Source organism: Topomyia yanbarensis, chromosome 2, assembly GCF_030247195.1.
Source record: "Topomyia yanbarensis strain Yona2022 chromosome 2, ASM3024719v1, whole genome shotgun sequence".
Taxonomy (NCBI): domain Eukaryota; kingdom Metazoa; phylum Arthropoda; class Insecta; order Diptera; family Culicidae; genus Topomyia; species Topomyia yanbarensis.
The window spans coordinates 432870907-432895543 of NC_080671.1; the positions used below are offsets into that span (position 1 = coordinate 432870907).

Below are 24637 nucleotides of genomic sequence, written 5' to 3' on the forward strand. Positions count from 1 at the left end.
TAGTCCTGTCACTACGTTAGTGTCTGATTCTGATAAGACGAAGTCTAAACGCAAATTCCACAACTAATTTAGTTATAGGTTTTGTGCTCTTCGTGCGCAGAGAAGGTTTTGAACAACTTTCTTCTTAATAGAGAAAAAAAATAGTTTCAACCAAAAGTTTTCTCCACTACGGAGAAATGTAGCATAATAATTAGTTGTTCTCAGTAGCATTTTTTCATCATCGCGGACATATCCCAGTTTATAGCAGTTACGATCATCCGCTTCGTGGATCAGGGGGTTTGTTAACAAGGGTATTCAAAAATGACTCGATAATAGCAAATCAAAACTTACCCTAGACCGTTTATTTGTGTTGTAGTTGCGCGAATTCTGGAATATGAGCTTCATATCTTTGCAGAAATCCAACGGTGATTCATAGTTTCCTCCCAGTAGGTCTTCCTTTATCGTGCGGAGATCCATCGGTGTGTCGACAATTTGCAGATAGTCTGTAAATGAAGTAGAGGATAGTTTTCTAGAATTTTGTAAATAAAAAAAGCTGGATATAATACAGTTTTTCGGTTGGGCAAAAATATGTAATATGCTGCTTAATAGAAATTTGTTTGGGTTCAGGTTAATCGATGGAAGTGTAACGAATGCAGGTAGGTAAACAATTCGATATCTATTCTTCCACAACTAGATCAATGTTAAACAAAACAAACAGCCTACCTGGATGCTGGATCGTATCCACCGGTTCCCGGAACGGTTCCGAATCATCACACTGCCAAATCATCTCCAACAATTCACGACAATCCACACGCCAGTCGCCTTCGGGTACCAAACGACGTGATCTGTGCGTAAAATATCATTGTAGTTAGCGACCTTTAAACATTACATTCATCATCACCATCTTACCTTCTAGATCCAGCCGGAGGTCGTCTGGTGCTGGTGCTAGTGGACGGTCCCGGCTGGTTCCCATCGCTGTCCGAGTCCGAAGAAACGTAAGTGTCCGCTAGTTGATGGTACACAGCAGGAACGTCTACATTGTTCAAATCGCTGAGGAAAAGAAACAAGCTATAACAATTTTTCTGATAGTTCAAAAACTTAGCTGCGCTTACCCCAATATCCTTAAACAGAGATCAGTAATGATTCGAGCATGCTTGACGATGTTACTGTGACTTTCATTGAACTTTTCCGCATTAGTAGCCAAATAACGAACGTCGAATTGGGCCGATGTAATTCGCCTGTAGAAATGATTCTCGAACCGTGCCTTGATCGTGTTTAGGTCTATCGGATACTCCACAACGAAAGCATATTCGGGATAAATGTTGAGGTCCACCGGAGCCAGAAACAGATCCGCTATGGCGAGTCCCATTACCTGAAAAATTTGATTTGTGAGATCAGAACATAAACATTACACCACAGTACTCACTTGTTCCATTCCGGCAATAATCCGTCGACAGGATGCATCTCGATCACCGCGTGGCCATTCCTCTGGTTTGGGCTGGTACAACGTTGCCCTCAACTCCTCCGGTAGAACAGGAACTGCTCCACCAACCTCTGCCGGCAATCGGTTTTCATCCACCGGTTCCAGATCCCACGGACTCATGAACTCATATTCACCATTGTCCCACCGAACTCGGAAACACATAAAGAGCGAATCGGGAAAACCAGCGGATAACTGATTGTGAGATTCAATCTGACCAAGCCACCAAACGTCTTCTATCATACAACGGAAACGATCACCGGGACCCCAATTACGACGGACGGAGGTGTCGAATGTTTGCTTCAGAACCAAAAAGTCTAGCACGTCCGGCATGTCGTGATATTTGATCACAAATGAGCGACCCGTTTGTACCCGGTCCTCGTTCATGATTGCCAGCTTTAGGCAGCATAATCGTGGAGGTCTTATCTCGTACTTGATACCAATAACCTTACAAAATTCGTGATCCCGCAAATCGAGAGAGGCCCATGGCTCACATTTGTTTCCCAGGTTGAAGACGTTTTTGGTGCGAACTGCTTCAAGATAACGGGCGTGACCTTGCCGGAAGTACACTACTTCATCACCCATCTGCGGATAGTAGGGAGCTTTGCGTGGAATAACTTCGCTCAACCATTCCGGCGGGCGGAATTGTTCTGGAATTTCTCCATCGCGAGTAATTGGGATTTTGCGTACTTTTGGTCGACGGTTACTATTGCTCGGTCCTGGCTGCTCCATTTCCGGTGGCGAGTAGGCGCGTCGTTCAACGTGTTTGCGTTTGGAGCGTTTTGGTGGTTCTAAATTACGTCCCGGTTCATGTGAAACCCAGTCAGAGTAGTCGGAACTTTCCGAATCCGAACTAGACGAGGCCGATAGATCCAACTCCTCTTCGATAGCTGTCGAATCATCACTATTGCTCGTCTCGGACGAGGAAGATTCGTGTTGTTCTGGAGCTTCAGGCTCAGGTTCATTCTCTCGAACTGCTCGGGTACGGTAAGCAGGTTGTGCTCTTCCATTCGGATCTCCATTGGGTTGAGCACGTCTGGCTGGACGTTGATTAGGATTGCTACGTCCTCCCGAACGTCGGTTGGCTTGGCCTCCCGCAGAATTACTGCTGTTCGATGTATTAATCATTAGCGGGCGTCGTCGCATTTCCCGCCGGTATTGATCGTGCTCATGAAGCCCAGCAGCATAAATTTTCTGTTTAAGAAATTGAAGATTGGAATGGTTCATTGGACGCACGTATTGGCGCCGGTGGAATTTATAGCCACCTTCTCGATGCCAGTTGCCGGCACTGAACCGCTGAAATCCTTGCTGGGAAAGGCCGATGGGTCGATTTGGGTCATTAGGTTGTCCTTCCTGGAACCCATTTCGAGCTCGATTGTCACGATCGTTGTTCGAGTCTGGGGCCTGATTGACATCGTCGGCTGGAGCTTGCCGGTTTGCCAACGCCTCAATCATCCGGTCGATGTTTGAGTAAGATATTTCCTGGGCCGATTCCGCCTCTACACCTAGGCCAATGTTTGGTATTAACTGATCTGTTGGGCAGCTTTCACGCCCGGGAACCAGCCTTTGCATACCTGGAGGGTATGGGTTTCCGTCAATGTCTACCAAAAACGGAGGTGGCATCAGATGAGGCATGGTTTGTGTCTGTTCATCCATCACGTGATGAGACACATCCCGAATCAACGGTCGATAGTCTGTATGGAAGAAAAGTTCTTTTGGCAGTTGTTTCAATCTTTCGTGCCCAGAACCGTAACCGAACATCAGTATGTGTCCGTGGGAATCGGTCGCGGCGATCATGTTCCCATCAGGTGACCACTTGGCATCGAAAATTCCTCCGTCACCCTGTCCGTCGATGTGATTGAGGAAGTTTGCCAGCGACACTCCACGGACAATATCCCATATGAATAGTTGACCATCGTGACCGGCAGATAGTAGAACCCCTGAATCTTTTTGATGAGATTCTAGCACATAAATTTCATTGGTATGTCCACGGAGCACCTTGTGTAGCTTGAAAGTGTGAGCATTCCATATTTTGATAGTGAAATCATTCACCGCAGTAATGACCCAATCGTCCGTGTTATCCCATGAGACCATTGTAACCTTCGGTTTAGTGCTTTCCTCCGGCGATGGTGCCGGACAGCTCGGTAGTCTTTCCGTCATGTGCAATCGGGAGGACTTCCATTGCTGAGTTTCGAAATGCCAAATAAGCGCAGTTCCATCTTTGCTGCCAGAAATAAACTTCAATCCATTGTGGGCCCACTGGATCGAATCAACCGTATCCAAATGTGACTCCGTTTCCAGAATTCGTTTTGGACCGTCTTCCCCCATCAAATAAACACGCACGTGATGATCTGCCGAGCCAGCTGCCAGAAATATTCCACCCGGAGAAAATGATGCACAAATCATCTGTGCCTGACCGGGACGCAACTTCTCATGATACATGACGGGTTTCGCATTGAACGAAGCCTTTCCACTACGGGTACTATACTCCCAGAAGGCAACAGATCCATCTGTGCTGGTAGTAACCAAATAACGTAGGTCAGCCTTCGGGGATGGACAAAAGTTTACCGACGTTATCATTCCTGTGTGCCCGGATAGCACCGCGATTGGTCCACCATATTGTAGATCCCACACGCGCAGTATTCGATCAAGCGACCCCGCTGCCAGCATAGTGTTATCAAGATTTATAGCAATATCGGTAATTTCAGCGGACGCTCCACGAAACGTCGCCAACAGCCGTCCGTCGATTGCACTCCACAGTTTGACCAACAGATCATCAGCCCCTGTAATGATATATTTTCCTGTTCGATCAAACAGCACACAATAAACGGCCGACAGGTGGCCCAACGTTTGCCGCTGCAAGTTCTGCTTCGAGTAGAATGAGGTAGGTATTGCCAGGCTGCGAACTATCGGACCAGCACTTTCCCGTCCATACAGCACCTTCACTATGTTGTGAGTATTGTTCCGATGAATCGCATCCGCCAGCGGCATGTGATGTAGCCGGGTACAATAGTCCACCAGCTGGCGCGGCCGGGTTATACTTTCTTTCGTGCGCAGAACACTCTGCCGGCCGGCTCCCATCAGCGACAGTACCCCGGGAACGGCCGGGGCCAGATCCTTGTCCAGGATGGGTCCTATGCGGGAACATAGCTCCAGCAGATGGTGCGGTCCGATGTGAGGGTATTTTCTTTCCTGTCGTGGAAATAAAAAAAGGAACAGGTTAGCAAAAGCTTTCGATATTTCGGATGCAGCACATGCTGCATTGGATGAATATTTAAACTAATACATAACAACCGAAGCACCCGCAGGTCGCAGAGGCCAAAATAAACGCAAATTCGAGTAGTTTTTATTAGGTTGCACACGGATTATGCACGGAGCTGAATATAATTATGCTGGGTTGACACGTATTTCGCACACTCGTTTGTTAGATAGATGCAGTAGTTTACTTCCTTATTTTTAAATTCTCGTTTTTCTCTCGTAAGGAGCATATAGCAAATGAAAACTGAAAACATCGCCAACTAACCCCGGGCATTGGCGTCCTAAAACTTCTAGTGTATATGAGGTTGTTGTTTTTTTTTTGAGACCAAGATTGAGACTTTTGGACTTGACTGAACCGCACTTGAATTATAAATTCGTAAGTGCTGATCAATGAGATGTTTCTATCATATAATCGTATGAGTGACAAAATTTTAAATATCGCGAAGGACACGAGCATTTCTATGTTAACGTGTTTGATCGTGTAGGGATGTTTGTAACTTCGCGTGTTTGAATTCGTTTATATAACCATGTGGCGTTTTTCATGCGAACCCTTATTCTGATTTGTAATTTTGAGTGTACGATTCAAATAAAGAAAGAAAGTGAGCTCCCCCATCTCACTGGGGTCTACAACTATGGTGCCCTGTAACTTGTTGTCTAGTGTATATAAATTACGTACTTTGGAGTGGCAGCATAAGGTTTGAAATCGCAAAATTTTCTGCATTGTCAGCAACCTTTCGCAATTCCTTTGGACCTACGACTATTACTGGCACAAACAAATTTCATGTCGCAAAGATCAATTTGATTGTCGAAAAAATAACATGCTATTTACAACAAGTTGTGAATTTAGTTGTGCTGGGAAGGTACAAGAAATTTTAGTTTTTTTTTCTATTATCATGCGAATAATAGTTGAGATTGACAAAAGATTAAAGCTTTTACCTCGAAAAAACTTAACCCAAAGTTTCCCAATCAGTCTTATCAATTGTTCTGGCACATTGCATCAGTGCTATTTAGGACACACAAACTCGTGAACCACCGCCAAAACCCTGTATAGATACTGGTCTGCGCTATTCCTACGTTTCAAAATGCGTGTGGGAAACAGCCGTCGGCTGTTATTCTGTGTTGCAGGGGGCGAAAATAAACCAGCATTGCCATACCTTAGACTCGCAGCTCACCGTTTACCAACCAACCAGGCACGACGATGTATACGACTCAAATGTTGAACGAAGAAACAATTTATGTGTGTCGCTCTCGTCGGATTTTGATATAGTGGTGCATGGGTTGGTTCAGCGCCGTCCGACAATGGGCCCAACAATTAGTATTTTTTTCGTTTATGATACTGTTGCAAATAATGTATGTACAATGCTCGACTACTGGATGATTAGGATCTAAAAGTAAGCTGACAAAGTACACTTTGAGGGGAAATAACAGACGAACCGGTTAATTAGATGGCCAAGACCATAAGTATCTGTTTGATTTGGACTTTTATCACTACTTGTGAAATAATAAAAGCTCACTTTGGCAGCGAAAATGATTAAAAAACCAACACCGTATTTTTATGTTAAGAATCGCATTTAAAAGCTTTAAACCCTAGATCTGAAATTCATCCTATATAATGAGATTTATTGCCGGGATTGAGTTAGTTTTTTTTTTTCGAGAGTTGTCCTACTGGAGCTGTAGAGCTAGATTCTCGGAAGGGCTCCCCGTCAGATACTACAATTTGCAGACGAGACAGGCAATGTCGCCCAATAAAACACTGCATTAGGACAATTGTAGCGGGCCGTGATTCTGAATGTGATATTCATTGTACGGTTTAGGTATGTGCGGGCGTAGGGACTCGCGATCACGTGTATCATCGCGAAGAGCTCGAGCATTTGTAGGTAACGTCTTCGATCGCGTGTGCGTTTGTATGTCTCGTGTGCTAACGTGTATGTAACTTCGCGTGTATAAATCCTATTTTGTAACCGTATGTCTTTCGCATATTCGCATGTGTTCTTGGATAATCGCGCACGGACCGTGAGTCTAATACTTTATTTTTTGGTGTACTTCTAAGATGCTAAAATAGTGTGAGATCTTCTATATCACTAGAGTGCCCGCTGATGTCGCCATGAAACGTGTTGTCTAGTGGATATGTGCTTTATTTTTTTGGTCCTACTGAATCTATGGACCTAAGTTATTAGGACAGAGAGTAATGGTTTCCAGACGTGACCGATTCATGAGCGCGCGAAAACGGACGTTTGTAGGTTTGTGTTTGAGACAGCGTTCAAAATTTCGCGAGCGCTGAAACGTTCTCCTTATTACCAGGGTGTTATTAAGTTTGCACGATCGCGAACGTAGGTGTGCGTTGTTAATCGCGAAGGGCTTAAGCGTTCGTACGTTAACGTGTCTGTCACGTGTGCTCGCGTTCATGTGACTTCGCGTGTACAAGACTGGATTTTGTAACCGTGTGGCATTTTCTATATACGCGCGCGTTCTTGGATGGTCACGCGGACCTTCATTCTGATAGTTAGTTTTTGGTGTCCAATTCACATTCTGACAGGGAGTAAGTTACCCCACATCACTAGAGTCCTCGGTCATGTCGCCATGCAACATGGTGTCCAGTGGATATGAGAGCATTCTTTTTTTAATTGATCCAATTGAAGGCATGGACCTAGTCTGCTGATATCAAGGATAGAAACATCCGCAAGTGACCGATTCATGATCGTGCGAGTTCGGGAGTTTTTAGGTTCACGCTTGAGACCGCGTTTGAAATTTTATAGGAGCTGAGACATTCACTTTATCACTGGGATGCGATCATGTTTACTAGATCGCCGATGTAGATGCCGGGGATGATAGCGAAGGGCTCAAGCATTTGTATCTTAACGTGTTTGTCACGTGTATGTGACTTCGCGTGTATAACTTCGATTTTATGATGACGGATTGTGTATTTTTGTTTGATCGCGCGCGGACCGTGAATCTGAAGCTTAATTTTTAGTGTATGATACAGATAGTAGTCCGTTTCCCCATATCACTTGAGTTCTAGGTCATGTCACCATGGAACGTGTTGTTTAGTGAATATGAGCGTCACTTTTTTGATTGGTTCAACTGAAGGCATTAGTCCAGACTGGTAAAACTTTCGGACGTGATAGCGCGAGTGGTGGGTTAATGTTTGAGACTGCGTTTGGAAGTTTATGGATGCCACGTTTCCCTACCGGGGAGTTTTCATGTAGGCGAAATCGCGGGCGTAAAAATATGTGGATTATTGCAATTGCATGGTCGCGTTTGTAGCCAGGTTTGTGTTATCGCGAAAGTCACGAGCGTTTGTACCTATATGAGTATAGATAGTGTATAGTAGAGATATACTAATAAAAGGAATCAAAACATGCCGAATAAAGAAAAAAAGATGCAAAGAGCTTGATTAGAAGTGTATACATAAATAATGGAAAAGCAAACTAATAGATGTACAAACGAAACAGACTAATGAAGTAGAATAGAAAAACACATGTAACATGCAATCAAACTCGCCTAAATGCAGCAAATGTTGTATATTTATCATTAACGGCAATTGCATGCTGTTAAACTTTCATCATGCTATGCTGGCCGGGAATGGATGACTCACGTGCGTCGGTAAATTTATTTTACCCTAATTTATCCAACCCGACTTTCCCGAATGAATAAAACCAAATGCTCAGATTGATCACCAGAAGTATTAGCCACTATTCTATCATATACGTCAGTTCTGCATCCATTCCCTGACCCAACTGTCACAAATACTCAGACGAATACATGCATAGATAGACATACGACTAGCACATAACAGTTGCACACTAGCACGAAAATCTACGATTATCACAAAGCTAAAACTAATAGGTTTCTACTTATTCTACTTTATTAAATTAATTTAATTATTAAATTAATTTAATTAGTATATGCAAGATGACGAAGTCGACCGATAAATGGACACACAATGACTCCCTCCGTGAGCCCCATCCACGAATACCACCAATAGAACAATATTTGCAAACATGGCACACAGCAAAAGTCAATCTACGTCGATCCGCCAGTCGGCCACGACACAGCGCATAGACCAGTGGTTTAGCGTTGGTATGCGCAGGTGCAGAGTATGAAAAAACATATAACATAAAAAAGGCGCATAAGCCCTCTCGGTCTCCTCGATGCACCACTATCGAAGCGTAATGCAACACCCATCTCTAAGCAATTGGTGCTTGATGATTTTTGCAATACCGTCAAACCCCTAAACCTTGGGAGGCTTCGGCATCAGTATCCAATTTAATAACAAAAATGTCCTGAAAATGGGGAAATACCTCTGTTTGAGCGCTCCGAAATCTCGGATTGAACGATCCTATTTTCGCACTACTATTTGAGCCAATAGGTTGAAAAAAGATAGCCGACGCTGTTTTAACTATCGGCTTCAAATGGGTAGGGCTATAGTAGAAATAGGGCGAAAATAGTCTCCACACCCTATGTCAATTTTTCTTGATTTTACACTATTTAAGCCATCTTCGCTGTAGGCGCGGAGCTTCTAAATGGATTGAAAAATTGATCAAACAAGTTCAAAAGTTACATGGAAACTAATGGGGCGCGCAATGAAAAACTGTGTTATTCTACATATTCAACTGGCCCCACTTGGTGATAGAATTCCGAGCAAACATGATTATTATCCTCGTTGCCAATACCTTTTAAACAATATTGATAGACACATACTTTGTAAATCGTTAGGAAGCAGAATAAATTGGCTCAATCGGAACATTTACCACGTTATTCGAAGATTTGTACCTTTTGAAAAACTTTGTTAAACCCGCAATAAGCGTAAGATATCTCCAAGTTTCTATGGCTTTCTTGAAGTTGAAAACACTTTGCCGGGGATCGCAGAACAACACTGATTTTCATAAAATTTCTTGAAAGTTTGTAGTAATTTTCTTGATGTTCGAAAGACTATCGTAAATTTCGTAGAAATCCTCTGAAGTTTGTGGAACATCCCAGGTTTCCGCAGGTTGTTGTCTCAGGGTTGGAGCACTTTCATGCAGTTTAGAGAACATTTCGGAAGTTCGTAGAACTGCTCTGAATCTGATTGGATATGCTTTAAGTTCGTAAACACTCTTTAGCCCAACGGAAATGTCTGAGCTCTTAGAAGATACCTAACGTGAAGAAGTTTCTTTAATATTCATACGACCTTCTTGAGTTCCTATGATTACCTTCCCTAAATTTCAGAGGGCCTCCTTTAATCTCGAAGCCCTTCTCTGAAGATACTATGAAGTTTGACAGTGTGTTAGATATCCCTCAATACTGAAAGACTGACTCAAAATTCCTCTGATTTATTGTTTGGATCTCTTTGGAGCTTAGAAGTTCACTTCAAGGTTTGGAGATTATTACTTTCATTTAAAATAGTTTGCGTGCTACTGCTGTTAATGTTAACTCAAAATCGATTTCGGGACTATGATTTCGCCTACCTGTTCAATGAACAAGTTGAACATACCGACGCGCGGCCTCTGGATATCAGTTCATTTTGACACAATCATTTTTTTCTGGGGAATGTATCTATGGAACAAGTGCTTGGACATTGTTTGCTGCGAATAGTACTGTACTCAACAGAGCGAAATTAAACGATATTATTATTGCCAAATAGAAAATAAATTTTAGCAAATTATTAGTGGCGGGCATAGCGTAATTGGTAAATCGATTGCCTTGTACGCAGCTCACCTGGGTTCGATTCCCAACTTCACACATAAGGTTAAATTTTCCAAGCCGAAAAAGGGGGGAACAACCCTAAGGATAAAACCTCTATAATCAAAATAAAAAAAAACATTATCCACACTTTCAACAACGTCCCTTTTCAGTAGGGGAGACCAGGGCTAGTTGGCGGTGTTTTGAGTTTTCATTTTTGACCACTTTGATTTGTGTAGATCTTAAAAACCGACGGTTAGCAACATCTCTGAATTTTATTAAAATGTTTGATGTATTGTCTCCATTTTTAGAGACAAAAACATGTGACGCGCAGAAACTGCCGACTTACCCCAGTCCCGGGCTAAGTTGGCGGTATGTATGGGGAAGATGGTGGAATGCCAGAAAATAAACAATCAAATGAAAATTCAATTACTTCAGGGGTCCTTATGACATGTGCTGATTGTATGTTCAGAAAAACGATGTATTATTCGACACTTACCATTCCTATTTTAGTCTCAATACCCCAGTATTTTGACGTCGATGCGTACATGGAGTAAAGCAAATTTTTGAAATTCTTCGGGCGATTGGCCGAAGTAAATATTCCCTGCATTAACGAGATAGGGGAGACCGTGGCTACTTGGCCGAAGGGGCAGGTTGGCCGAGTCTCCTTTATGAAAAGGCTATTATGCGCAGTAGCGACATCTACAGTGATTTTGATGGGGTATTAGGTCGCCCAAGTACCGACGAAATTTCAGATGTTTTTGTGTTGCCGTTTGTACAGAAACATTTGTTCTTTTTCCGACGCCGGTGAGTAAATTTACGTGTTTGAAAAGTAATATGTGTGACGTCAATCAATTAACATCCGATTTCCAAAAACTTGGTACCGCTGGAAAGGGTATTCAAAACTCTACAAAATGGATTACAGCGTAACCTTACTTTTGTTTTTGTAAATCGTGATTGTTGTCAATTGACGGCGCCGGCGGTTGAGTGATAAGCGTGACCGTTAGGGATGTAATGCACCTCAGAGCAAATAAAGAATAAAAACGCTCTTTGAACTTTTCATGCGAACCACCGCTATTCTTTCACTCCGAGGTGTGTTGCTCCCATAAGTGCATTCTACTCCATGGCTGCACACCTCAAAGAGTAGGAATAAAGTGTGAATCTTGGTCTCACACGCACGGAAACAGAGAAAGCAACAAAAAACATTTTAAAAACGTTCTTCCGATCAATCTTTGTCTGAATTATAGTTTGATTCGCCTTCCTACCTGGTTGTCAGTAAGGAGAGGCAGAAAAAAGTGGCTCTTCAAGGTGACTTTGTGTGAAATTTTGCAGCTCCACCAGAACAGATCTTGCTCTTTTTTGCTTTCAAATTTATATCGTTCTGCACATCGCAGTGTTTTTGTGCTGCTCTATTTTTCATCGGAGTATTTCGCTCTTTGTGCACATTGTGTGAGCAAATAACAAGCCTGGTGACCACCACCCATCCTAGTTGGTCTGGGTTCAATCCCAGCCGAGGTTGTCGCGATTTTTCTGAGGTGAAAAAATCTGTGGTCACGTCTTCCTTCGGTAAGGAAGTAAAGCCATTGGTCCCCAGTCCCCAGGTGTTGATGGGTCGATATCTAGTCCAGATGGTTCAGTCACCTCTCTGGTGTCGGTCTTTGGCTTCGTAGCGAAAATTGGCTGACAGAAAATAACTAGAACATGAAAAAGAATCGCACTTACTAACTTACTAACAAATATCCTCCTCCCGTGATACTTGTGGAGTGCGCAGTAGTATATACGGCCTCTAGCAAATCTTCATGAAAATGAATCAATGTATTCGGGCCATTGATAAAGTATTACATGAACACGGTGTGAGAAAAAACTGCTTCTTTCGTTTTCCAACATGGCCGCTTATTGAGGCGTTCTCAGTTGAACCTTAAGGATTCCGTTTGTAACCCTGTTGTATACAGTATAATGTTAATCACTGTCTGTTCCATAGGTAGGTACTCTGAATTAACGCTTGATGGTAGAAAAACTATCCATGGAAATTGAAATATGCCACTACTACTATGTTACATTTTACTGTGAAATGTATCAAATAATCAAATGATAATTGATGTAGCATCCGACATAAAAATGTCTCCATCGATAATTGCAGTGCAATTATAAAGCATCAGCAACGCCTTGGTTCTACATCAAATTCCCTTAAGAACTCCCTTGCCGATACTCGAGATATAATCATGTTCGCAAAAGCTTTTGAATCATCCAAGTTTTCTTGAAGTTATATTACGATTCCGATAGAATTTCGTTGATTGTAAGCGAGCGTGGTATGTACGCGAATGCGATGAACATTAGGTATAGTGCATCTTGTTCCATTTTCGCCCGCAAACCTTCTCGCTTGAAAGTATAGCAATGGAAAAGAAAACACAGCTACCCTGATTTGTTATGACACCACAATTGATCAATAAGCTACCAAACCCTATCTCGCCACTGTCTTTGGCTGGATCTATCAATTTCTCGAATACAATTCATTCTTTGTTAGACAAAATATAAAAAATTTAAAAAAATGGGTTTTTTCGCAATTTAAATTTCTTATTATAAATTTTTGTTTCTTTTTTTTTTGAAAAATGACGCAACATTTTTTTCAGTGTATATTTTTTTCGGACAGAAGTATTCATTCTCTGTAACTTGTTCTCAGATAGTTTTGCTGTATAAAATACAGTAATCGAAAAAAAAAATTGAAATTCATACACGAAGAAACGTTTACGTCCTTTTGAAAAATTACTCTTGTATCAAAATATTTCAATTGCCAGAGAATATCATGGAGATTCATACAGCGAACACACCTGCAAAGTTTCGTTCGAATCGACGATGGTCATATTTTGCGGTCGGCCGGTTTCTCATGGAATCCCTCTATTAAACCCGAGGAATTCTCTGCATCATCCACAAGTGTCATAGGATTGGTGTTAGGATAGGATTGGTGTTAGTAGGTCTGGAGATAAATCAGTATATATCTTGGTAAATATTGTGATTTAGCTAAGTACTCACACGCTTTGTTTTTTTTTTTTTTCATTTTAGGACAAAGTTTTCAGGTGTGCAACCTCCAAAAGAAATATTAATTCCATTCGAATAGGCACTTTAAAAAATTATTCTTCCGTGGGGCGTTATATAAAAGGATAAAGCCGCGTGGAATATAATAGAGGTCTATTCATTTATAGACAATACGATCATAGTAATATGTACGACGAAGTCGCTCGCGATCAATTTCCGAGAATTCAAAACGTGCAATTTGAACTCCGAACAGCCAGCCATCGGAAGTATTGCGCTTCTTATTAACACTTCAATAATAATTTTCAATGTTTGCAGTACAAAGAAAGCGTACAAAACATATAAAAGGAAATCCCAAATGAATGTGAAGAAATTCAGTGCGAAATGTTAATGACAAGTTGGCATCTCCGCTACCTATCATACACGATCCCATAATTTAGTTAAATGCCAAATTGCAAACGACAAGTTTATTATGCGTAATAATTATAATAAACACTACAACAAGGGCTCTTGATCCATCGGCGACCCAGAAGAAGAATGGATGGGAGAACAGCAATACTGGCAAATACCAACTACCATATGAGCGGTTCAATCTCGAACGAGTGGCACAGAGTACTGCACAGGATGATTTTGAAGAAAGGACCAGCAGAGCGATTTTACAACGTTTTAGCTTCCAATGGCCTTACATTTTCTGAAAGAGTAAAGTTCTGGAATGTTGATATTTTTACCACTGTTTAGGAAAGCAAAAGTATTACAAAGCTAGTGTTTGACCTTCATGAGACCTCAAGAAATCACTTTTGAAGGTATTCGTCAATGTAGATTTGTCGGTAGACGATTCCAGATTTAATAAAAAAAATGGCTTATTTTGAGACATCTACAGATCGCTTGCCACACAAAGAACTTGTTGTGCAATTCGACAGGTTCATCTTAAGCAAATTTAATAATTTACTACATGAAAGTTTTTTTAAATGCGGTTTTTGAACCAAACCTTTGCAAGTTATACCTTGGTGTGGAATAACTGGTATATTAATATATGTTATTACTGTAGAATTAGACTTCATCCTTCGCGGTTATTGTACAATCGCCAGAAGAAACCTAAAACGTTGGTACACAATCGGGAATAGCGAATCAGAAAAGGTGACTATATGTCAGTGCTTCACTCAAAACAGAATGGATAAAGGCTATGATACAAAACCTTAAGGTCCGTGCAGGATAAGTCTTCGGTACGGAGCAATACCTTCACCTAGGAACTCCTAGCATCTCAGTTACCTCTTACGATATGGAAGCGGGTTCCCAGTGGTTCTATTCTCGGTTGAAATGGTGCAAAAAGATTTTAGCCCGCCGGACACCACACGGCTTTTCAGCTTCAATTGCTCGTTAGGCAAAACAAAGAGAGGCGTTCATTTGCAGATCAGACCCAATGAAGTCTTCAAATGAGGAAAAAAAACCTGAAAAGAACAGCTCATGGTTTAAAAGCCGAAAATGATTAATCAATTTGTGGCTTCTTTTATAGCATTGGCCCTTGTTTTAACCAGAACAGGCTACTGTGGTATCTTGAAACATATTCAATTACGCTAATCCTAAAGTAGAAAATGGTTGTTGTTTTTATGAGCTCTTAAGTATTCAGGGTACGGAATTCTGGAAATTGATATTTGCTTTGGATTGCATTTCATGGGATGAAACTATCTGAAGAATGACAACTTAAGAAAAGCTGATTTCAAAATTATCTACAAATCTCCTGTAGTACCCTAGAAAACATTGCAAAGAAAAAAAAACGGCACGAAATTTGGCAACTAGATAGGTTTCAAAATTCGAGTATATCATCATAGTGATGTCGTCGGTAATTTTCATTACACTATTTGAATATTAGTCACGTTTATTTCCATCTGGCCCATAGCCAACACATCTACACTCTACACACAATATGATTACAACCGCAAATAGAGCTGACGAAGGTTTCTTCTGTGTGTATTGAACTGTGCTGTGCGGGCAGGCAACCGACCGACCGACCGAACGACCCAGCAGCGGCGAACAAGCAACCGTTCGTGTACGTTCCAACATGGCGACTTGTTTTTCGTTATGAATGATGATGATGAAATCGAACCTCCGGGGGGCAATTTTGTTAAAATTTGTATTTTTGGGTAATTTTCATATTTTTGGGATCGGGGCATGGTCCACACTAGGAAAAGTGGAAAATTGATTTTTAGGTTCGATGTCAAAAAATGTGAATTGATTGAGATGAAACTTACACGAAAATGATGGGCATGATCGAAGGAACTCGTTGGTAAACAAATCATCATGATTAACCTTCAAATTGATGTCCTTTCAAAGGATCAAAAATTACCCAGTGCCACAGCTCACAAGTTAATTTCAACCAGCCAGCGCTTAGGTAACAGATACAGACGAGAGCGACGAGGAAAGGTTTCGCTATCATTCATCGATCGCCTCTCTACAGACACCGACCTGCTTTGTGCTGGGTTGTATGCGTGTCGTGGTGAATGGCGAACAACAGCAAGGAGCGAGGGCAGAAAAATACGTTTCTGGTAAAATGGCGTCGCGAAATGAAAAATTCCGTATTATGTTACGAAACCAACAATTTGCTAGTAGAATTGGCCTTTTACCAGATGGGAAACAATATTTATAATATATTCAATGGGAAAATAATTTACTATGATCAACAACAAGCAAACGACACTATGTACTCAAATATGACAGCTGACAATTTCCCTGAATTAAATTCAAAAACTTGATCGGATAGTCCCAAAATCAAAGTAGTATTCAGAAATATCTCCGCCGACCAATGAAAAAAGCATAGCGCAAGCACATTTTAGTTATCGAGCACACACCGCTGGCAGTGTAAAAGGGAATGGGAAAAATCCTCCGCTCGCGGTGCTACGAGAGGTAAATTGAATCGTCGAATGGCGATGTCCGGCCTGGTCCACCAATAGCTATCAACTAGTTATACCCGGAACAGCGGTGGATGGAAGTCACTTTCATCCTAGCATGCTAGCTTGGTTTCGACTATGGCTTAAAGCATTCAAGATGGCCGCCGAACAGATTGAAAAATCAATATTAACGCAGCAACTTGAGCTAGCAGAAAAAACGGATAATCCGGATTCCGGCGAAAGTTTGGACCACATTATGGTCATTTTGTGGTTCTTTAAGGACAATTTCAACTATATTTAACCATATTGTCGGTCTAATGTTTTTATGCATAAAAATTGCACAATCTCACCTAAATAAGTTTTACCGGTTGTTCCGGGTTAATTCCTGGTTCCGGATGTTAAAACATGTTTTTAAATCCATGCCCCTAGTTCCTTTCGTACCCGTAACCGAAATAAGCGACAATGAAGAAAAACATTTTTTTCATCAACCCGGATTCTCCGGTGGCCATTCCACCAAAAATAGAGACCAAAAACTGTCTCCGGATCTCAAGCGCTTCGCCCGGATGCCCTTCAACCAACAAAGACAAAAACGCCACGGCATCATGCAGTGCTGAAGTGCGCAACACAAGCAACGCTAAATGGCACGGCGGCCTGTGTCTGTGTGCGAGCGAGCGGACGAAAACGGAACCGAAAAAAGTGGCCTTTCCGTGACTCATGGTTGCTCTGACGTCAGAATATAGTTTCAGATTTACGTTTTCGAAAAAAAATAAACTAAACTAAAAGTATTATTTTGCACTTACCAACTCCTCCAAGGTCTGATGATGCTCCTGTCCGGTCCAATCCAGACGGCGCGGTAAAATCTGTACGGCCGAAGAGTCGTCATCAAGCGGGTGATGGTGGCGGCGGAAAAAGGGAAAAACAAGACCAAAACAAAACCCACATAAGTCAATGAACTTTCCTCACTTTCCACCCAGACAGAACGGTGCTGTTTGGAGGCTCGACTGGCTGCCTTTCTAGGACAAGGTCAAGGCCACACACTGTACTCGGCTAACGTTGACGTTCGGTACTTTTCTACTTCTTCTTCATCTTGACAAAATTGGTCCCATCCCTGAACGCTCGCGATCGGTGGTAATTCCCACCAGCTTGCATCGGAGCACCTCAAGCAATTTGTGTTTGACAGATCGCCGAGCACGTGTGTGATCCTAAGCAAAATATTTTGAATCGAACCAGCCAGACGCCCGACGGGGAGGAAAGTGCCGTTTGTATACAATCAACTTACATTTAAATGCTCCAATTCACGGGCCAATACCTGGAACAAACGGAATGAAAGTTAGTCAGCGGTTGATCCCATTGCCCAGGGTACATTCCGAGGGACCTTTTTTTACCTACCTTGGCCGTTTCCCGTAACGGTCCATTGGCCAAAAACTTGGATATTAGGAAATATAATTCTGTAACGAGCAAGAAACAAACATCGGATTTTGAGCGATTTGCACTCTCGTTATTTTTCATGTTGACGCTGAACCAGCCATTCACGGGTAGCGCAAGAAAAGAACAGTAAAGAAAATAACCCACAAACAACTGATTCGCACGTACACATTCTCCCGTTCGATACGCGAATCATCCGTACACACACTACAGTACGGAGTGATGAGGCAGCCGAAGCAAGAAATCGGCTATGGGTAAGAGCAGTGCTGCCAGATGAGAGGTTTTGGTTTGGATTAACAATTTTGATATCATTCACTTTGTTTAAAAAAATATTATTACTTGCTAAACTAAGCTATTTATACTGTCATATAAGATCTTAAAACCATCTGTTTAGTTTCGAAATGACTGTAGTATCGTTATTAGGTTGAGCAAGTTTGGATGAATGGATAACTTCTCTTTATGGGAGGATAAGGCTAATTCGGTAACACATTTTCAAAACGATTGTTGTGGCTATACAGAGTGTAATATCATTCAATTTTCATATAATAATGCCACATTTGAACAATAGTTTCTCAAAAATTAATTGCAAAGATTGACATGGTGTCTACTCAATCTGAAGAAAAATATTCCCCGAGTATTCCAGGTTTTCCAGGGACTTTTAAAAAAATTCCAGCTTCAAAACGAAAGAAAATTTCATCCAAAACATACTTTTTTTCTTTTATCTCGTGTTTAAGTCACATCATCGTTTTTATATGTTGTATGTTGTAACGACATTTAATAGGCAAAGAACCGGAAGATATGAAACGTTAACAATTAACGTCGTTTTTACTTGAAGCGAAACTGAGTCACCTTCTAATCCGAGCTGCAATCCAAATGTATAAACTGAAAGCGGCTAGGGGATGCAATCTTACTCAGTTTCGGGGTCACGCAAAAACAACGTGATACATAAAGTTAACTAATGTAGCAAGCATCTTCAAACCTTTGGCCGACTAGGTATTTGCAGATAATTTGTAGATTATAATTATTCCCAACTTCATCATTCAAAAATTTTGTATATTAGGTAGACCGGTTATTATTCCACTTAAGCCTACGTTGCATTTTCGAATATAGTTTGGAAAACATAAACTAGTGCAGTGTCACGAATTTTATCGCGTGGAAAATAAATCACACAACGCACCGCAAAGCATTACTGCGAAAGATCGTCGACCTCGAGCTATCTTTCAAGCGAAACTACGAGTGGAACGGCAACGTGTAATGTATATACCACCGGATTCACTCCGAATCAGCTTTTGTGGACTTTCGACAAAGGGCGAAGTGTCTCTACAAGGCCTAACGTGATCGGCTAGCGTCTCCGCTAACGACTCCCGCTAACCGTAAAGAAAACCCTCCTCGAAATATGGCATTGAAAGCAATGTCAACTAACTATGTGAGAAGGCTGTAAAGCAGTTTGAAATTTTCGCATTCATGAGCAGATATAGGCGATATTCCACCTACGTCCACCAGCAATAGAAAAGTAAGCTATTTTTCCACTAATAAATTACAACAATGAGTTGATATTGATTCGTAGAATAAAAACACTGCAGAATTGTGGTAAATAAAATGCTGTAACATAATAAATCGATTGTTTTCCCTGCACGTAGATTATCACAAGATTCGAAGCCGCGAACATGTCATGTTTCCATACTGTATTGTCAACAACTTTTCGCTATTTCGTGAATGGTAAAAATTGAGTCCCTGCCTACTAAGGAATAAAAAGAAGTGCGATAAACTTGTAAAAATGAGGGCACATTTCAACCTCTGCTGCGAAGACAACTAACTTATTGGCAAGGATCATGCCAACGGAGAAGCAACATGCTGAACGAGATGTCTTCTGATGGGTGTCTCATCCCTAATACTGAAGAATGGCGTACCGGCCTGGGCAGCTGCGCTGATCTCAAAGCAGAACCGGATGAAGTTGACAAGCAGGTTTTGTCTAACTACCATTCGTGTCGCGAGCGCGTACAGAACAATATCGTCTGAGGCGGTATGCATCATTGTCGGGAACATTCCCGTCTGCGCCACTCTGGCTGAGTACATGGAATGCTTTCAGCAGAAGAATACACGAAATGCAAGGAGCGAACTCACTGGCTAAGTGACAGCAACAGTGGGACAACGCGGAGGAAGAAACCAATTCATCTCAAATATGTCGGCGTGGGTACATAGGAAGTATGGAGAGCTGAACATTCATTCGACGCAGCTGCTGCCCATGCTTGGATGCTTCCGGAAGTACTTGCATCGGTTTGGACAAGCTTCGTCACTCCTTTACCCGGAGTGCGTGAGCGTAAAGTTCGAAGGGGTATGCCTGGAGTGACAGTCGATAATATCGTCAAAGATATGCGCCACGATGAGCATATCTAGGATGCGGTAAACAGACTAGTGACAAGAATACTATCTGAGCTGCAGAGAAAGTGGCGAAGGGACTTACAAGGCAACGCCGCCGTGAAAGAACAGAACGGATTCGGGAAATATTCCGCCACAGGGGAACCCTCAGCCGTAGTAGACTAGATCTACCGCCGGGGACCAGCTGAGTAGTACGCGACGCAGTACCTGGTTCGGATTATCGGTGCGCCAGCAAATCAGATGCCAGGCTCCACAGGAATCAACGGACGGACCTCGACACCCTACCGGGTAGCTTGTGAGTAGCCTAGATCCACCGCCGGGGACAAGTTCGAGTAGATCACGTCGAACAGCCAGCAAATGGCTCACAAAAACAAGCATCGGTGTCGGGCAAAATCTACCTCCGAGGAATTCTGAGTAGGGTAGATTCAAAATAGCTGGGAACTAATTAGTTTACAAAACAGACATCGATACCGACAGAAATTCCGCCGCCAAGGAACTCTCAGTCGAAGTAGGGCAGTGTCACCGTCGGATAATATCCGAGTAGATCTCGATAAAGCTAGGAGCTAAATGGCTCAAGACGGCGGGTGTATTGGGAGAAATTCCTCCGTCGGGAAACGCTCAGTCGGAGTAGGATAAGTTCACCGCAGGGGACTATCCGAGTAGATAGTGATGAAGCTGAGAGCTAAATGACTTACGGAAATAGGGGCAAAGTTGCTCAGCTGCTGAACGGCTCACTATGACGAGAACTATTCGACTCGTTTGAATTCCAGCTAGAGGTGTGCGCCGCGCCGCCGATTACAGGTAAAAATCGGCGGCGCACTTACTATTTGTACCTGCAATCGTCAGCGCGGCGGCGCTGTGCTCGCCTCTAATTCCAGGACAGGCGGCATAACCAGCAACGACGTGGCAGATCGGTTTGCGAACGAGGGCAGAACAGTCGGTCAATTATATGCTGATCCCAGCAGAAGATCCTTGGAGAGCAGTTAAATATGTTATACCATGACAGTAGGATATGCAGTGGTTTGGTTTCCGAGAGAAATAAAGCGCGATACGCAAAATCGGAAGGAGCGAAACAGCGCTATCGACCAACACATGAATTAAAAACACCTTTCTGCTGAAAAAAAGAATCAGCACCGATGTGTGACTGCTGCGGAATACCACTGGATGTATGGCACTTGGTTCATTACAGAGGCGACGCGTTCAACCTGTTCATTGAACAGGTAAGCAAAATTTGACGACCCGAATTTTCAGTTAAAATAAATAAACAGTAGCAGCACGTAAATTAATTTAAATGAAAGTAACAATCTTCAAACCTTGAAGCTCAACAATTTAATCCGAACGATAACCAACCTAGCATACCGAGCGGGTAAATTTCAAAAAAAAATTTGTCTTCCCATGAACGGTTCAACCTCAAACATGCCCGCATCTCGTACTCTCACCGCATGCTCTGGATAGAGCAGCTGCACGAGCGACGGCTGTAACAGCAGCGTGAGTGTCATGGGCGCCGGCCTTTTGTATTTCCTTTTGCACCGGTTCAAGTCAAATATTGAACAAATACATTGGTGCGATATCCATATGGGCGTCAGAGTTGTGTGCAAACGAGAGCGATTTATAATTTTTGAGCGCGTGTCGCCGTGCGTTGATAGCAGTCGGTCAAACGCTTGTTTTTTGGTAACCTGAACAAATGTTGCTGTACTTGGGGCATATTGGTTTTAGACGCGTATGCATTCCGTTGGTTCAACAATAATAATGAACCGTCTGCTTTTGCTTCAAAGAAATTTTTGCTCTTTGCATTAACATGTTGATAACTTGTCTACTGAGAGTGTAAAATGGACATAAATTCAAATCAGGGGTTGTTCGAATGATTTCCCGTTCTATTGTAATAATGAACGGGTTGATGTTGAATATCTCATGCCTACGATATTTTACGAGAAAAATATTTTTTCTGGATTCAATGAATTGCATGAGGCACATTCAAATTTCTATCCCATTTGAAAGAATTGAGGGATGACTTTAAACCGGTAGACCAATCTTTCAATCATTGTCATACAGAACGACGATTATTTATTGGTGTGTAGAATATAAGAGTCTACATTTCAAATTAATTCATATCATGCTATGATTTATAAGTATTCAATGACAGAGTCACAAATAATCGAAGTCATTGAATAAAAATTGATCATATTCAATCGCTTTCATTTTCAATATTCAGGGACGCACCGTAAATCGCAAACGAACAAACATTCGTCTCAGATTATTGCACGAAGTGAACGTGCAGCAACGAATCAAACGTGTCAAAGTAGTTCGTGGCACAATGTAAGCAATGATAATTATTTTACATGCTTTACTAACATTTGAAATCATTTACCTATATAATAAGTGAATTGAATACTATTGTACGATATTCAACTGAATGAAAAACATGGATTTTTGAATGAATATTTTTTCTATTCATCACGAGTCACATCAGGTTCATTTTCAGCCGCCCAAAAAGAGCTTCGATTATTTTAGCTCTGTTCAATGATTTTTATACATGATTGTTTTGCTTAAATTTCAGTTCGAAAATCTTTTCAAATTCTTCGCTTCTCGGATATGTTACTTTCTACTACTCTTTTAAGCATTCTACCAGACGATTATTTAACAATTTACCGGTGGATTTTGACAACAAATTTGTTTTGCTCAGCTCTTGCGAACAGAAAAACCCGTCGACTAACAACTTTCATTGGCCCTATGATGTTGGATGGATTCGACGATTTTGTCGTACGTCGAATCCACCCGAGTAACGTCAGAAGAGATAATCAAAAAATAATTAGCTGATCTAAGAACGTCCCATGGAGTCGAATTAGTTTTAGAGATGACTGTGACGTTTTGAGGACCTTTATGGTATATTGAACAGGTTGACGGTGGAACCACACGTCGCCTAAAATCACCTTTTTGGTCAGAGGAACTGTACGAGACAGTCGTATTTTGTTTTGATACAGTATTTTGTTTTGATACATTGTACTGATTTGTTCGTTCGAGATTATCAATTTCTGGTAGTCTTTATGACAATTGATGACAAATGCAGATAAATCTTTTGTGAGCAGATAGACTAGGTCAGTTCTCGATAAATCTCGCATTTCAAAATATAAAATCAATTTATAGTTGTACAATATCTATATTGCCTCTGCTGGGTAAAAAAAAATAATTAAATAACTTTGACTCCAAGATCAAATTGTATTCATGGAATAGTTGTTTTTGAAACGTGATTTGCCCGGTAAACTTCGTAATTGTATTTTATCAACTACAAAAGAATAGTAATTATTGAATTGTTCGATAATTGTTTGCACACTGTAATCCCCAGGTTGCAATGTTAATAACTGTCCAGTAGATAATTTGACATAAAAAGATTTTCTATTTTTGCAGTCCTTTAGAAACAAAACCAATTATTATAACGTACGGGTCTAAAATTTGGTCAAATTCACCCATACCATATCAAAACCACCTCCTGGCAGCCCTGGATCATACACTTTAGCTCTTTGTGAACCCCGTAATTCGACGAACGGATGGCGAATATATCCAATTTCCAGCCCTCATTTTGAAGGCAAAAATCAGCCGTTCTCACCTGGAACCAGGACATTCCTGTTCTCTACACTTTGCAGTTCCATTTTAGCACGATCTGGTTTCGGTTCACTGATGAAATCCTTCCGAAAAAGTCATTTTTATACCACACTAAGCACTAAACACATCCGCCATTACTTAACTGCTACTTCTCGTATGAGCAACGAAACGAACGATCCGCAGCAAACCATCGCCCGAAGACAACACACGAACGGCAGCAGAGACCGAACGTGAAGCGGCGCCTCGAATTCACTCACACACACGCGAATATCTCTTCTTGGGAAATCAGCTCGCTGATGTTGCACGGGGAACAAGTCGACAGTTTCTTCCCTATTTTCACACAATTTCACTCAAATCCGGAAGGTTATCCATTATTTTCACATACTTCCGATTCACATGTATCATTTGCGTCCATATTCCGATTAGTTTAACGATTATTACCGATGAAAAGGCAAAATAATACGGAGCACACGCGAAAAACAACCGCACCGACCGATGGTTTCCTTTCTTTTGAAACGCTTCCACTGTGTTGGTGTCGAACAGCAGCGCAGTCGAGCCGAGCAGAAAGTCGAGCACTGAGGCAAGGTATGTATGAGTGCATAGTTTCGAGCAGTATGTTTTTGTGTGTGTTCGGGAAATAGGGATGGGCAGTGATATTTGAACGAACGTTCTTGAATATTCCGTTTGCGATCAGCTGATTGGAATGAAAATATATACCGTTTTCGTGTATAAATAATAAAATAACTATATATAATACACTTTACTGCATATAATGCCAAGTGAGCCCAATGTAGATAGGGAATCCCATGCTACAACTGCGTTTAGCTTGTTTTTTTAAATAATGTAATTTTATGAAATGAAACAGATTTTAATTTGCTTTCTATACAAGAGATGCCTATTTGCTGGAGAAAGACATTTATAGTATTGACGATAACTGCGA

At 41.6% G+C, this 24637-nt stretch overlaps 1 protein-coding gene across 1 annotated transcript in view; it reads right to left on the minus strand.

The window, feature by feature from the left end:
* Positions 1-24195, minus strand: part of LOC131685482 (PH-interacting protein) — a 35332-nt gene extending 11137 nt beyond the window's left edge. Inside the window, exons 1-9 of the mRNA XM_058969218.1 lie at positions 23702-24195; positions 17683-17741; positions 17573-17602; positions 17094-17153; positions 1406-4651; positions 1092-1351; positions 889-1029; positions 703-824; positions 331-482 (exon numbers count right to left, since the gene is read on the minus strand). Of these exons, the coding sequence (XP_058825201.1) occupies positions 331-482; positions 703-824; positions 889-1029; positions 1092-1351; positions 1406-4651; positions 17094-17153; positions 17573-17602; positions 17683-17741; positions 23702-23744 (4113 nt within the window). The 5' untranslated portion in view covers positions 23745-24195. The remainder of the gene's footprint in view (positions 1-330; positions 483-702; positions 825-888; positions 1030-1091; positions 1352-1405; positions 4652-17093; positions 17154-17572; positions 17603-17682; positions 17742-23701) is intronic.
* Between the last annotated feature and the right edge of the window lie 442 nt (positions 24196-24637).